The sequence below is a fragment of the Apaloderma vittatum genome, unplaced genomic scaffold (assembly GCF_000703405.1).
Source record: "Apaloderma vittatum isolate BGI_N311 unplaced genomic scaffold, ASM70340v1 scaffold14728, whole genome shotgun sequence".
In the NCBI taxonomy this organism is placed as follows: domain Eukaryota; kingdom Metazoa; phylum Chordata; class Aves; order Trogoniformes; family Trogonidae; genus Apaloderma; species Apaloderma vittatum.
The window spans coordinates 8,511-23,571 of NW_009731318.1; the positions used below are offsets into that span (position 1 = coordinate 8,511).

Sequence of the window (15,061 nt, forward strand, 5' to 3'; positions counted from 1 at the left end):
ATTCAACAAACATATCAAGAAACAATGTCTTCCTTCTCATCTAAAATACCCACTTCTTGTTTGGTGCTTTTTAATTCCTTTGCTAAAGGTGTATCTGTAAATCTTATGTGTATGTCATTATTACTCAAGGCACAACATATAAAAGGCTTTCAAGCCTATGTAAAGCAAACAAATTAATTAGCATAAATCCTGGCTCTAGGAGGTATTAATAAAAATACTCATTTGTATTTATAAAATATATCCCATTTTTCTTTGAAATGTAAAGTTCAAGTTAAATGTCTTTTTAATCCCATGTATTGACTGAGACCAGGGATCATCCTAAAAGATAACCTTTAGACTTGGTATGTCTGGAAAAGCAGCTAGAATCTTCAGAAAACCAAGAGGTTAACCAAGGTACAGAGCTGAGTAGCTGTCAACCTGTTATTTTCTTCTATATCCATATGGGTCTGGGATTCCACTAAAATGAGGAAATCGGCTCCATATACTATTCACAGATTTCTTAAAAGGAAAAAAATACATAAACTGAAGTATCACTGAGAATGAACTGGCAGTAATTTAATCAACTACAAAGAATGGTTTTGTCTTGTTTGTAGCATATCAGAAAGCTACCTCACACTGAACAGGAGCATCATTTCTTTTAAAACTCACTAGGTTTGTAAGCAACCTATGCATCCCACTCATCATTTTCTCACTAGAGCTTTCAAATTAGAAACATCATGCAAAATAGATATTGAAGACTATCAGGTATATAATGGATTAACTTTGAAAGATAAAATAATATTTTTAGAAAAAGGTTGGGAAAGAGATAGACACAATAACATGCTAATATTTTAATGCAAAAAAAATCATTAGGATTAAAATCTTACTTTTTTCATGCCTGACTCATGCTAGGGGCAACTTTGTTGAATATGGTCTGTCTTCCTAGGGCTTACTGTAAGTTTAAGTTCCATTTCATAAATTATAAACTTTGCGTACTGTTCCCCATGACGCAAAGACATTTAATATTGTAATTACTGGTTTTCAGCAGAATTATATATATAGTGTTATAGACGTAAACCATTTCAATTAAAGGCTGTTTTCTCATTTAGCAGACACAAGGAACAATTTTTCCTGCTCCAGATTTTAACCCTATTATGGATGCCCAGTTGCTAGGAGGAGCCCTACAGGGAATTAGTGAGTATCTTGATTGATTCTAACACATCCTTCTTTTTCAGTAAGCTGTCATAAAATAACAAGTATTAGGCTCGTAGACTTGTCACGTATCTGTTGATCCTTCAAGGTATCACAATAAGACATTGGTGGTGTCCAAATAAATCATGTATTTGCATTTACAGGAACTAAGAGGTGATTAAGATTAATTTAAAATCTTTACAAAACACTTTAAAAAAATGAACACTTTCCTTTAGAAAACAAACAAAAGAAAAAGGAATTCTGTGTTATGTCACCACAGCGAAGGCCAACAAATGAAAGCTTCTTAATTGTTACTTCAACAATTAACTATTACCAGGGTCTGTCAAGTTTTTTAATCAGTCATCAAGAAATAAAAATAAATGGAGCATAAAATTTAAAGAATTTATCATCTTTCACTCAGAAGTCATTTTTGCTTTCAGTCTATGTACAAAAAAAAAGCTATTTTTCTCCATTTTTTGTGTTTTCCTGTTGAATATTGTTGGTATTGCTGGGGGTCAAAATATTGATTTTATTTTCTTTTACTATCTGAATCATTTTTGTTACATTAAAATTGTTTCACGTATCAGAATTTTTATACTCTTTGGGCTTTTAACAAGGCTAAACAGCACCAAATCTTACATTATGTTTTCAGTTACTTTAATGAAAATGTGAGGACAGAGACTTACTGTCAAATGAACCACAATAAGTATAAGTCATCAAGGGGAAACTGAAGTATCATTAATAGAGCTGGCTACAGATGAAAAACAGTAAACATTTTGCTAAACGTCAAACAGTACTTTTAATGGAATGTTGCTAACATAATGATGCAGAGATGATACTCTTAGTTTAATACTGTAAATACAAGTGCATTAACCTGACTTTTAATGTATATATCAAAGTACATGGAATAAAGTTCTAATTTCAAGGACAATTGGCAAAATAAAAAGTTCAGCTTCAGAGGAGTTTAAGTCTCCGTGTCCTTACAAGCACTGACACCCTGACCCCGCATCTTGCACACAATAGTTATTCGTGTGAGGAAATTCAGTCATCTATATTGTCCCACCATTACCAGTGGTACTGCACAAATGAATAAAGTTATTTAGGTTTTTATCTATTTCCTGAATCCTTCTTAGTTTTTACTGTACAGCTGTACAGAATCCTGGTGATAACTATTCTCTGAATAGTTAAAAAAAATCCTTATGCACAGTTTCAGTAATATTTCCATTTTGTGAGTTTCATGGAAATGAATGACACTGATATTAAATCAGTGTCTTGATTAAAAGATAGTGTAATTGTACCTGGATGATCCAGAAGAAATAGAACTAAACCTGGTGTATAATGTACATATACAGACTTTTCCTGCCAACTTAAAAAAAATGTATTCAATATCAAATTACATTTATGTTAACATGGAACCTATCAGTTACAGATTATATGATAATATCCAACTCACAAAGCTGTAATAGGTACAGAATGTGTTTTTTAACGTATATATCAATGACTGCTAGAAACTTGAGAGACTACCCTACCCCATTCAGATGTTAGCTGATGCCCCTGCTTTCTAGCCTAATTCATCTTTGCTGCAAGTGTGATAAAATCAATTTACATGTGGAGATACTGTTATGCTGGAATGTCATTAGAATGCTCAGCCATCTGAAATTACCAAGAGACAACTTTTGGGATAGAAAAAAAAAATTAAATGATAAAGTAATTTTCAGAATATGTTAATCATTGTCCTTATCATAAGCCATAAATAGTAATTCATTATAGAAGTTTAGCAGTATGGTCTAGACATCAAGCAAAAGATCATAGGTATCCTTCAATAAAATGCCACTGAAAATTGGTTATAATATTTTTTAAATATCATATTTATATACTTCCTCTGAAAATATGTATGTTTCAGTTTTTCAACAAATGATCTGATCATATTTATCATCCTCATAAAAAAGATCCCTAATCCTGAAATGTCAATTTAATCAATATCACTAAGGCACACAAGTATGACTTCCCAGGCTTAACCACAAATTCTGCTAGAGTGCCAAGCTCTCAACAGATCAAAGCTTCTGTTTCACTGATGCTTTCAAATTCATTAAGCATGAGAGAGAGAGGGTAATGCATCTGACTGATAATAACAGGCTCCTTCATTTTTTGATGCTATGACATCAGCAAGTGAAAGGTACATAAGCATGGTAAATATAACTGATGGTAAATATCAGTGGGAAATTAATCTATGGATTTTTTTTTCAAGAAATTAGGTTAATGTTCTTGAACAAAACATGAACAGTCCCAAATGTAAGTAATAAGACTTAGTTAATTTAGAGTTTGTGTCTCGTTTCCTTTACAGGTTGTGAAAAAGATGTGTTGATTGATATCCTAACGCAGCGTTGCAATTCACAGCGGCTTATGATTGCCGAGGCGTACAGAGACATGTATGGCCGGGTATGACAGAGCCATCCTGTCCTTTCATTACTTCTGTCTCTCCTATCTCCAGTGCAGCTGGCCAGCCCTTCTCTCAGGTCAGTCACCAGAACCAAAAGCCTGGAAGACAGCTGGCTGGCACCAACATATCGGCGCACAACTTGGCTCACGTAATGATCAGGACCCCTGACAGTTTCAAATTGTCATTTACGTAGCAGCAGAAGCATGTCTGCCACACACAAAGTCAAAAAAAGGGACATGGAAAATTTCATAGAATCATAGAATCTCGGAATGTGTTGGGTTGGAAGGGACATTTAGTCCAAGCCCCCTGCAGTGAGCAGGGACATCTTTAACTAGATCAGGTTGCTCAGAGCCCCATCAAGCCTGACCTTGAATGTCTCCAGGGACAAGGCCTCCATCACCTCTCTGGGAAACCTGTTCCTGTGCTTCATCGCCCTCATTGTAAAAAATTTCTTCCTTATATCCAGACTAAATCTACCCTATTTCTTCTTTTATAGTTCATTCTCCTCCTTTATTGACCTAACCAGAATTTCTGGGCAGACTTATTGCTTCCTCAAAGAGTTTTTGTGGGTTTCTGCATGATTTTTTTTCAAGTTTTTGGAATACATAATAAAATGGTGTTGTTTTGGATTGAAACACCAAAGAAAAACACTCTATCAACAATTACATGTAGTTGTATCTTACACGCCCATTAATGTTCTCATCTCAAGCACTGACATTTTCAGACCTGGTACCATGTAAGCCTATCCATACGCTACGCACAATACTCATGTGAGATGCTTAATTTAAGTTCATGAATATCTGAAAGATGTTTCAAAACTTTTAAGATATAAAAAGCACTTTTGTTTTCAAATGCATTTTATGTGCATTTACTATATATAAGGTATTTTTTGTTACACGAGTTCTTAAACTGTGGCCACAGACCTAAAGATCTAGAAGAACTAAAAAAGAAACTCTCAGATGTGTTTAAAATCTTCAATAATAGTAGAAGGGAAAGGCAAGCAAATTATTTTTATGTTCCACCAGTGACCTACAGAAAATTCTGAAACTCACGGAACATTTTGCATATATACTCACAATTTTAATTTAGATGAATCCATTAAGCACTTGGGTATCCTCTATAACACGCAATATATCAAGCTAGTCTTTCAAAAAAAAATCCCACCTAGTTCTATGTTTTGGCACGTGGAAACAGGAGTCAGTCCAAATTAGCTCTAATCTAGCTCAGAGATGAAAAGGGAATACTGATTTTTATTGCCTTGGCTGTGACAGCAGGTATACTGAAGTGACTAATCTGATTAGTGCTCCATGCAGTTTATTGGACTGAACCTGAAAAAGTTGGCTATCTTGGGCAGGAACTGCCGAGCAGGATGGGATGCACCTTGCCCTAAGTTGCTGCAGTCTACACTTCAGAAGACACTTTAGCACATCAGTGATAGCATTTCCCTGGCTGTACTCTGTATTAATGTTTATATTGCATTGGGCAAATGTGCCATTCATCAGTCCCAACCTATGAGTGGTAAACTCTGCAGGAGAAAGAAGACAGGAGGCTAGGCAGTAACAGTTTTAGACTTCTCAGTTTAATCTACAGTAAACCTCAATAAACCTGTCAGACCGATCCTGCACACTCTTAATTTCAGTTCAATCTGTTCAATACGGTAGCCAATATGCCCATTTGAGAAATTTAAAAGTGTGACACATTAGGAGAAAATATTAAAAAACAAAATGCTGAAGTGGATGCATGATTCAGATGTACATGGAAGATTAAAGATTCCTTCTTATAATTAGCCTTCAATGATTTCTATAGAAGAGGTGATTAGGAAATGTTAATAGTGATAATTTAGAGTTGTCATTTCTTATTTTTCAATAATTCACTTCCCTTAGTTCTGATTACAGGAGTAATTTTTAATTAGTATCCATTTATATTATTAATCCATTTTCCCACAGGCATGTTGTCAGAAGTGAAGTGCCTTAATGAACTAATTTCTATTCCATGTGTGATTTAGTGGTTGTCAGATGCATCTAATGTGCATTCACTGAAGATTGCATATGTTTCTTCATCATAAATTTAATTTTTAATGTGTATATGTCCTCCTTCATTGTTAGTCCAGCTACTAATTTAATTATATTCAGATATATATCAAAACCATAAAAAGATGCAGCTCTGAAAACATAATCATGTATATCATGGGAACTGTTCCTGGTACTCCTTTAAGTTCAGACTTAGGTCAGAACATATCTGACAACTGCCTAGTGCTATACACAGAACAAAAAAATGAGTGCACAAGTATCCTCTTAATGAGAAACAGCAATAATGTAACTAACAAGCTGTTGGCATTTGCGGTGTTTTGAAGGATGCAACCGCGAAAGGCGAGAACAGGGAGGAAACTCTCATCCATTACTCAGCTACCTGGCAAGCAAGTATGAAGACATGTCCTTTTTTATTAATCCAGCATCTGTCAAAAGTAGTGAATTCTATTTGAATGTAATATATACATAAATTGAAGCACATAAGCTTTCAATAATCCAAAGCAGATGATTTTATGCACTAGGAGTAATATGGATGATTTTCTTTAATTATCCACATAGTGAGTAACACTGAAAAAAACACAAGAAATTCCCTGTGTTCTGTAGGATTTGAATTCCAAAGGTGTTTATCACCCACAGATTTGCACAGAGAATATGATAAGGGAAGCTGCTGTATTCAAGTTTTCATGACTTTAAGTAGTAGTTGCACTTAAACCCTTGAATATTCTTCTGTATTTTAATGAACCAAAAATCAACTGTCCTATGTGGTCTACTGGCTTGTGTGTCTATTGTCATCTCATCCATACTACAAGAAGCAGCAGGTACTATTTACAAGAATATTTTTCTTACTTTTTTTCCACAACTGATCTTTGGCAGTTCACCTTTATTCACCTATAGAGAAAACCAGTTAATACTTTTTTTAAGTTGACTTCATAAGGTGTGACTACGGAAATAATCCTGTCTATGCATTTTGGGTTTTGTGTTCAAGGATCTGATAACGGACCTAAAAGAGAATCTCTCTCATCACTTCAAAGAAGTTATGGTTGGCTTGATGTATCCACCTGCCTCCTATGATGCCCATGAGCTCTGGCATGCCTTGAAGGTACTTGTCAAATTCAGAATTGCATAGAGTCACTAATATGTTAAATTGACTTTTTTGACTTTTAAATGATGGATAAACTGATGGAAGTTAGTGCACTGGAATAGTGTAGTACTCCGTAGTGCGCTAGGTCATCAGAAATACAGTGCTATATTAGGTTTATTCCTTCATATGCTAAACCAAGCATAAGTAATATCTTTGTCACGTAAAAAATAAAACCCACTTAACATGGTAAATGAAGAAATATTTATACAGGAAAATGTAAGGCCCTAATCCTGCAAGCATTAGTGCAGGTTATGAATCAAATTCAGTTGAACAGCCAGTACCATGCACTCTACCTCTGAAAAGACCAATACGTTCTTAGCAGAAGACATCTTTACATGAACATTTACAAATTACTCTGTGACAAAGCAATGATCACTCCACTCAAATTGAACCCACCATACATTTTGAAGAAAATATTTCCTTTTCTTCATAGCATCTGAGCCTTTGCTCCTTAAACACCTGAAGGTTTGAAGCCAACAAAAATATTTTTTCAAATATTGGGTAATTAAATGGAATTCCTGCAGGGCACTGCGGAGGTCAAAAGCACTAATGAGTTCCTAAAGCGGGACTTGAGTAAATTCTTAGAAAAAAGGTCCAGTGCTGTCTATTGAAAACACTAATCCTTAGCAAATTTCTTCTCAGGATACTCCATAAATTGCCAATTCCTGGAAGATGGCAAGGCATATCAGAGCTCAACATTGTTTTACTTTTCTTTCCATGAATATTTGCTACTGTCCACTGTCACAGATAGACATAGATTATAGGACTCTGAGCAAGGAGAATATTTTGAGAAATGCCTCCAAAAAAAAGAAAGTACTAACACTGTTTTTTCCTGTCCTTCAGAAACTTAAACCAATGCACTTTTTTTAGAATTACTGATATATTTTTAATTTTAGTTGACATTGAAGGAATTGTGAAATAACATTGGTAATACTGGAAGCATGAGTTTTATTAAAATGATTGAGAGGACTGCCAATGTTATATTTTTTTTTCTAAATGTGACTCAAAGTTAAACTTTCGCATAGTATTCTATCTCAATCTGGATCATATGGCCAAAGAAAAAAACAAGCCTAAAGTGTCTCCAGGCTCAGGCTCCCCCATTATCCCAAATGCAGAATACCCATTAACACCATACACATGCATATCAAAAGCAGCATATGCAGTGCATCTTATGTCAATTCAAGTTTAAAAAATTAAATCAAATCCTGTGGAAAAACAGTGATTTGCAGCACTATATGCATGGCCACTATACTTCCCTTAAATACCAAGTTCTATTGCAGACATTACAGACTGTAATATTCCAAAATACAATAAAATAAATAAAATATAACATGCTGAAATTCAGATTAAGTAGGAATATAATTGAAATACAGGGTTCTACTATTAAGTCATTTTCTATTTAAACAGGTACACTCTGCATTGCTCCATCAGATACTGCTATTCTTCTGTCATTTTTGCTAGTGCAGCATTGTTTTTTTCTAAAAGCTGGGTTTCTACTAACCACATCTTTTAATGTTTACTTCTTTCCATACAGGGAGTAGACACAGAAGAAAGATGTCTAATTGATATATTAGCCTCAAGATCAAATATGGAGCTCTTCCAGATTAAAGAAGCCTACTTAATGCGTAATGTATTTTTTACAAGTGCACAGTAGCAGCTGTACTATGTGTGCTCTGGATGTATTAGCACACATGAAGGAATTGAACTGCAAAAATGACTCCTCAAAACTAACTGGTTTCCTTCCCCCTCATAGTATTTTTGAGATGTATTGCTGCTTACGACATTGAAATAGGTGGAAGCCGCCTTTGGGGATTTTCAGAAACTTTTGCACACTTTATTCAAAAAAGTATATAAGCTGTTTTCCTTCCAAAAGTGCTTACTCAGGCTGGACTCTCCACTCACCTGCCTTGATGGGGCATTTCCAAGTGCCCCACTGGCTCACAGCAGCAGCAGTAGCGGTGGGGTTGTGCCTGGGTGTGGGTGGACAGGTGAGCCAGGGCAGTGGCTGAGGCCCCCCCAGCAGGACAGAGCCCCCCTGGCAGGGCCCAGACAGACCTGCCAGACTCATGGCCAAGTCCGTGTAGAACTTGCATGGAATTCCGCCTACTGTAGAATAATCACCCTAGAAAGTGGACAGGTATTTGCACTCTATTTTTTTACCCTTTGCTTGCTAATCTTTGTAAGTACTACTCAGAGTGTGTTCATTTGTGATTTAGATTATACATTTTTGGTTCAACCTAGAGTATAATAATGATCTTCAACAAGATATTGATTGTGAGACTTCAGGTCACTTCAGAGATACGCTCATGAACCTTGCTCAGGTACTGTAAAAACTACTAGTATGACTTCCATTTCTAAAAAATTCATAATAACTTTTGATACTATTTGAAAAGTCCTAAATTTTAAGATGGCTGTGGTTAAAGCTAGTTCAATAGGACTACACTTCTGAACGAGACGAGGGGGAAAGCAGAGAAGAAGAGACCTTGAATTCCTTCATCTACTTTGACTTTGGCTTTCAGATGGAGACAAAAGTCAACAGACTCTTTTATTGAGCAAGTCCCTGGATACTGAACTGCTGACTCTCTGCTCAATCTGTCTCATCTCAAAAGGAGTCTACTTGCACATACAAATGTGATTTTCATTTCTAAAGCTCTGTTTTCTCTGTTGTTAGAATATACGTTTCATAATCTAGTCACATCTGATAATGAAAAAGTATTAAAATGTTCTGGCTTAAACATCATGTTCTTTGTGCTACAACATGTGCTAAATCACAGTGTGTAGGCATGTAGGCAAACAAATTGTTGCTATCACACACCAGTTTTTGCAGTTTTATGGATCTGTAGTTTTAGGCAGCAAAGCTGGTCATCCTTCTCAGATCATAAGTTCCCATTCTCATTATAGTCACTGTGCTCATTATCTTTTGTAAACCACAGTAACAAATAGTGACAAAAGGACTACTAGGAGATAACAGCATGCGTATGGCATGTCTGTACTTTTATAGATGCATGTCTGGGGAAAAAGTTCTTACTAAGATTTGAAATAGCAGCAGGCTTCATGGAGGTACAGAGTTAAAGAGTAGATGTTTCAAATGTGGAAGCTATAAACAGGACATATTTTTTTCTAATCTTGGATGGTTTTTCCCCTTGCCTATAAATGAAGAGCTACAGGTTAAGCAACCTCCATTCTCATCTTTATTAAAACCATGGGACATATTTTACTTGTTCAAAGAACAAATTTAAAACAAATTATCTGAGACTACATTATTAAACTTGGTTTTCTTAAGCCACAGATAAAAAGGCCTGAAATCAGCAACTTCTTAACTAACAAGATCTAACTGCTATTTTTCTCAAGATAAAAAAAAAAGTTGCAGAAAATTCCAGCTTTACTCAGTTATACTGTATACTTCTGAAGATGGTTAGTTGAATCATCCCTTTTTGGATATGATCTTATATTAAAAATCAATGATATTTCATTAAAATATATCCTTTCTGGTTCTAGCACTGTGCAACTCACAGAAGATTATTCTATAGCAACATCCTTTAATGTTTTTTTCAGACACATTTTGCTTTGATTTCTATTAAATCTTGGGACTGATGACACACACACAGCTGACCACAGACAGAAGTAAATGTGCCTCACATATGAAGAGCAAACTACTCACCTGCTCGAGGGTGATATTTATGGTTTTCTGTTCACAGTGAAACAGATTAGAGGTTACAGTCAAACGGAGTTACAAATGCAAGCTAACTAATATTCTAGTTCAAGGTATATTTTTATTCTAATTCTCTGATATGCAATCATTTTCTACAATTTAAAAAACAATTAGACTTTGTTGCGTTCTCCAGCAAAGCTATGCCAAGAGTAGTCACTGTTAAATGCTACTGGGCAAAGTGAGTATTTGACTCATGTAGGGTATTGACTTACTATATTGTTCACTTCTCTGTCTTTTTTCCTGTGTTTTCTTGTGTATGAAATGTTATGCAGTCATTCCAGCCTAATTTCCATCAAGTAATTTATCTTGTTACTAGGAATTCCACTGTTTGAATATTTTACAATTTAATTAGAATATAAATTAACATTTTTAACAGGAGCTACAAATCAGTCACTCTACAAGTCGACAGCTAATACATAATTTTTAATCCTCCCTTTCATATATAGGGCAAAATTACTGTAAATTTTAAACTGAAGTAAATTGCGTCAAACACGTATCATTAAGGCGGTGATTACATGCAGCCTCAGACTGTTAAGAGTTCTGCAACCAAGGCTGATTTGTATCCTTACAAGATGATTATGGTTAAAAAAGCAATTCAAGAAATTGTGTGCTCTTCTCTTTTCCTAAAAACTATATAGTTCAGATCATAACATGTTTACTAAAGCATATCAGCTTGATTTGTGTAACTGAAAAGCTATTGAATGTATCGGAAAATTAGAAGTATTCTTCTGTGGTTCACATGTCAAAGTTGTCAAACAATTTCCCAGTCTTGGATCTTAATTTTAGATAATGATTATGCATGAGCAAAATCTCAGTTTATTTGATGTGCTTGCTCCTACAGTTTGTGCGGGGGGGAAAAATTTACAAAAGATTCTTCTGGTAATGTGCATATTGATAAGAAATAATTAGTGAATTGCAAACATTACTCTTTTCCTTGTTTTCCCCTCACAATTACATATTATAAGCAATACACCATTACTTAATATAAGCAATATAGCATCCATAATACTGGAAATGGTGGTGGGATGGCGGTGGTAAAGTAAAAGTTTATTTTAAATGGGACTAAGGACAGATGTATTGGCTTCTCCCAATTTTCCTCTCACAAGACCATTTGTCATTCCAAAGCTCCTCTTCTTAGAGGAAATGAAGACATAATGTGGACACTCAGACAGTTTCAACAGTTGCAACCATTGAATACACCGATCCAATCTAAAGCCCCATATGTGTTATCTCAGGAAATGAAACATTGTTTCATATAGGGACACCTATAAAGGATTTAACTTTTTAAGAAAATGTATCTTTTTTCTTTCTTTTTCCTTCAGGGAACAAGGATGGAAGGATATGCAGATCCTTCTACAGCTGCTCAGGATGCAATGGTAAATATAGTCAGATGTGAGCTTCTCAAACATAAAAAAAAAAAAGAACAAATACAAATGTTGAAAAGTGATTTAGGATTTAATGAAAATATTTTTTCCCTTTTTCTCTTATATTAGATTCTGTGGGAAGCATGTCAGCAGAAAACAGGAGAACACAAAAACATGCTGCAAATGATTCTCTGCAACAAGAGTTACCAGCAGCTGTGGATGGGTAATCCAGCAGTTCAGCTGTTTGAACACAGAGTAGAAAGGAAAAATCTAACTTGCTAATAAACCCATGGTTTACATACCAAGAAGCTCAGTGTGCAGCAGAGTATTAGCCTGAAACCTAAGCATGAACTGTTGGAGTTCTCAGACTCCCACTGATGTTAATGGGATTTGGAAAGTAATGCAAAACCGAACTTTGCCTGATGACTGCAGATGGCCGTAGGTAGAGCAGCCGTGAGGAGGCCTAATAACAGAGAGAAGAGGGCATAGGCTACAGCTGCACTGACACAGCAGGATGAGGCAGATTTTTCTTAACGATTTTCTTCATTTTTTCTAAGTAACTCTTTGCTATGAGTGGAAGCACCTTGGGAGAGGCAGCTGGAGTACTTTCAACAAATGTTTGTATGTAAAAACACACTGATGAGTTGAAGCTTTTCCCCAGAATTTTCAAAGCAGTTTTTGATGGGAGCACTGCACGGTTCACATCCGCCCTCTCATAATGAACATACACACAGAAATATAACAGGACATTTTTACTTAAAATATGTAGTCAGATATAATTACAGATTGCAAGAAATTTATATCAGATCGTCCAGATCTTCCGCTGTAGAAAAGAAACCTGTTAGATCTGTTTGGTGACAAGTTTGAGCTGTCTTTTGCTCTGCAATGTTATATCTGTTTGGTGACAAGTTTATCACTGTTCAGCCAAGTGTATTTCTTAAACTGACTTATAACAGTACCTTAGAACTACTCTGCTGTCATGGATCCACAAATTAATTCTTCTACCATAACTGCCATAGAGCTCATGACAGGAGTAACATAATGTAACACACCTGCTAATGTTCCATTCTTTTTTTTTCTTTCTTTCCCCATAACTGATATTTGAGGGCTCTGCCTGTAATGTAGTCCTCAGTAAGTTTTGTAGCTAGCAGTAACTTGAACATTTTCCTCCTTCCCTAAAGGAGTAAGTACACCCTGTAGAGCTGTGTGGGTACGTCTGGACACCTGCACTGCCCAGTGCCTGTGGCTGCACACTGACATGCTGCACATGTCACACCACAGTTTCTTGTCACAGGCTGTCAAGCTCCAGACAATTTTAGCCAAACTGAGGTATTCTCAGGATGCTGAGAATGTAGTTGTTTTAACAGCCTGACATTCTTACAAGTTTCGTAAGCACAGATTGCTACACAGAGAATTTATGAAAGCTTCCAGTGAAACTGAGGTTTGGGCATGTGTTCCTTTTATACTGTACGCTTGAGAACCCAGAAAGTGAATGTCCTGAAAGCCAGGTTTCAGGTCACTCATTTAGATTTTCTTACCTGGGGGATATAAATACAATGAAACACTGAGAATAAACAGGGAAAAAATAAACTCAATAGCTGCAGTACTTGGGAGAAGCAGGAAAAAAGTCCAACTGATCATTGTTAATTGACTAAAATAAAGCAAGACTTTTTTTCCTTCAAGTTTTCCAGGAGTTCCAAAATATCTCTGGGCAAGACATAGTAGATGCCATTAATGAATGTTACGATGGATACTTTCAAGAATTACTAGTTGCAATAGGTAATGTAAAAATATCATTATAAACTAGAAGTATCTCTTAATAAATATCTAGTACAGTATCTCTGATGCATTAAGAATATTATTTTTATATTTTTATCCACTTTCCTATATTGCATAATTAAATTATCAGACATAATTAGAAAATACTATTTGAACTCCTTTTCCAAATCTATGTAAATGTAAAAATGTATATATGCAGCATTAGATCTTGACTGAGCAGAATGAGTATCTGTTCTTTATTTGATAAGAATTTTTTCGTGATCGATGACAACTGCATTACGAACTGACTCTACACATCTTAAATACCTGGCAAAGTTTTCAGGGCTTCATTGGTATATTAAAAAGTTCCAAACTTTATGTGCCTTTACTTTCCACTTTCAGAATAAGGATGATAACATTTCTATAAAGATGTAATGAGAGCACTGATATTTAATATGCACTGATATTTAATAAGCCCTTCGATGCAACAGCAATGTCTACCCACCCAGAATAAGAACCAGTCTTAAAAAAATTTAATTAATTTTAAGCTGCATAATGGGCAGCACTGCCCAGCTTTATATTTCAAGCAGCCCAAAGCCAATAGAAATTATTTTATAATAATCTCATATTAATCTGTCTTAACTCTTCTTTCCTAGTTCTCTGCATTCGTGACAAGCCTTCCTACTTTGCTTACAGGCTTTATAATGCAATTCATGTAAGTAGTCTATCTTCCTCATGTATCACAGAAAGTAGCTTGCCTTTTTTTTGTTTGCTTGATTATTCTTAAACAAGTACTTACAAATCAGTCCATTCAATCTATAAGGTATGACTACATGTTTTAAAACTGTTGGTGTCTACGTGTTTCAAAGCAGTAGTGCCCAAGCAACAGTTAGGATTTAACAGTAACAGCAGAAGGTTAAATATTTTGATTCTTTAAAAAAAAATCTGTTCAGTAACTTTGTCAAATCTGGGGGTTTTTAAATTGAAAATCTTTCTTTTCTATGGATTGTATCTCCCCCTGTTGTGCAAAACTCAATGTGCACTTTTCTGACTATGCATTTCTTGTCTCTAGAGATTTAATAAAGATCACTAAAACTTAAATCATAAATTAATGCTGAATGAAAACAAATGGTCATATTTTCTTGTGGGACTCAATGTACATGTGCAGGCTCTTTTATCTTTGTATGTAAGTACTAACATACTAGAACAAATGAGTGCCAGAAGAAATGTGCGTAAATGCAAAGAAATGCCTGCAAATTCTTCCTATGAGAGGTCACCAAAGACACGTTCTTCTGTTTTTCATTCATTAGCGAAAATAAAGAGCCATTATGTTTTATAAAAACTAAAGCATAATCTTTTAAGCTTAACCTTTTAAGTGCAATCTTTAGAAGTTGGTCATAAAACCTAGCCACGTGTAAAACATGATGGATCATCTTAGAGCAGGAA

The 15,061-nt window shown here is 35.3% G+C and overlaps 1 protein-coding gene across 1 annotated transcript in view; it reads left to right on the forward strand.

The window, feature by feature from the left end:
• Positions 1-1,091: 1,091 nt before the first annotated feature.
• ANXA10 (annexin A10) overlaps positions 1,092-15,061 on the forward strand; it is a gene marked incomplete at its 5' end in the record, with an annotated part of 16,100 nt that continues 2,130 nt past the window's right edge. Inside the window, 9 exons of the mRNA XM_009875143.1 lie at positions 1,092-1,173; positions 3,515-3,609; positions 6,626-6,739; positions 8,316-8,406; positions 9,023-9,102; positions 11,816-11,869; positions 11,987-12,080; positions 13,541-13,636; positions 14,272-14,330. Coding sequence (XP_009873445.1) covers positions 1,092-1,173; positions 3,515-3,609; positions 6,626-6,739; positions 8,316-8,406; positions 9,023-9,102; positions 11,816-11,869; positions 11,987-12,080; positions 13,541-13,636; positions 14,272-14,330 — 765 coding nt within the window. The remainder of the gene's footprint in view (positions 1,174-3,514; positions 3,610-6,625; positions 6,740-8,315; positions 8,407-9,022; positions 9,103-11,815; positions 11,870-11,986; positions 12,081-13,540; positions 13,637-14,271; positions 14,331-15,061) is intronic.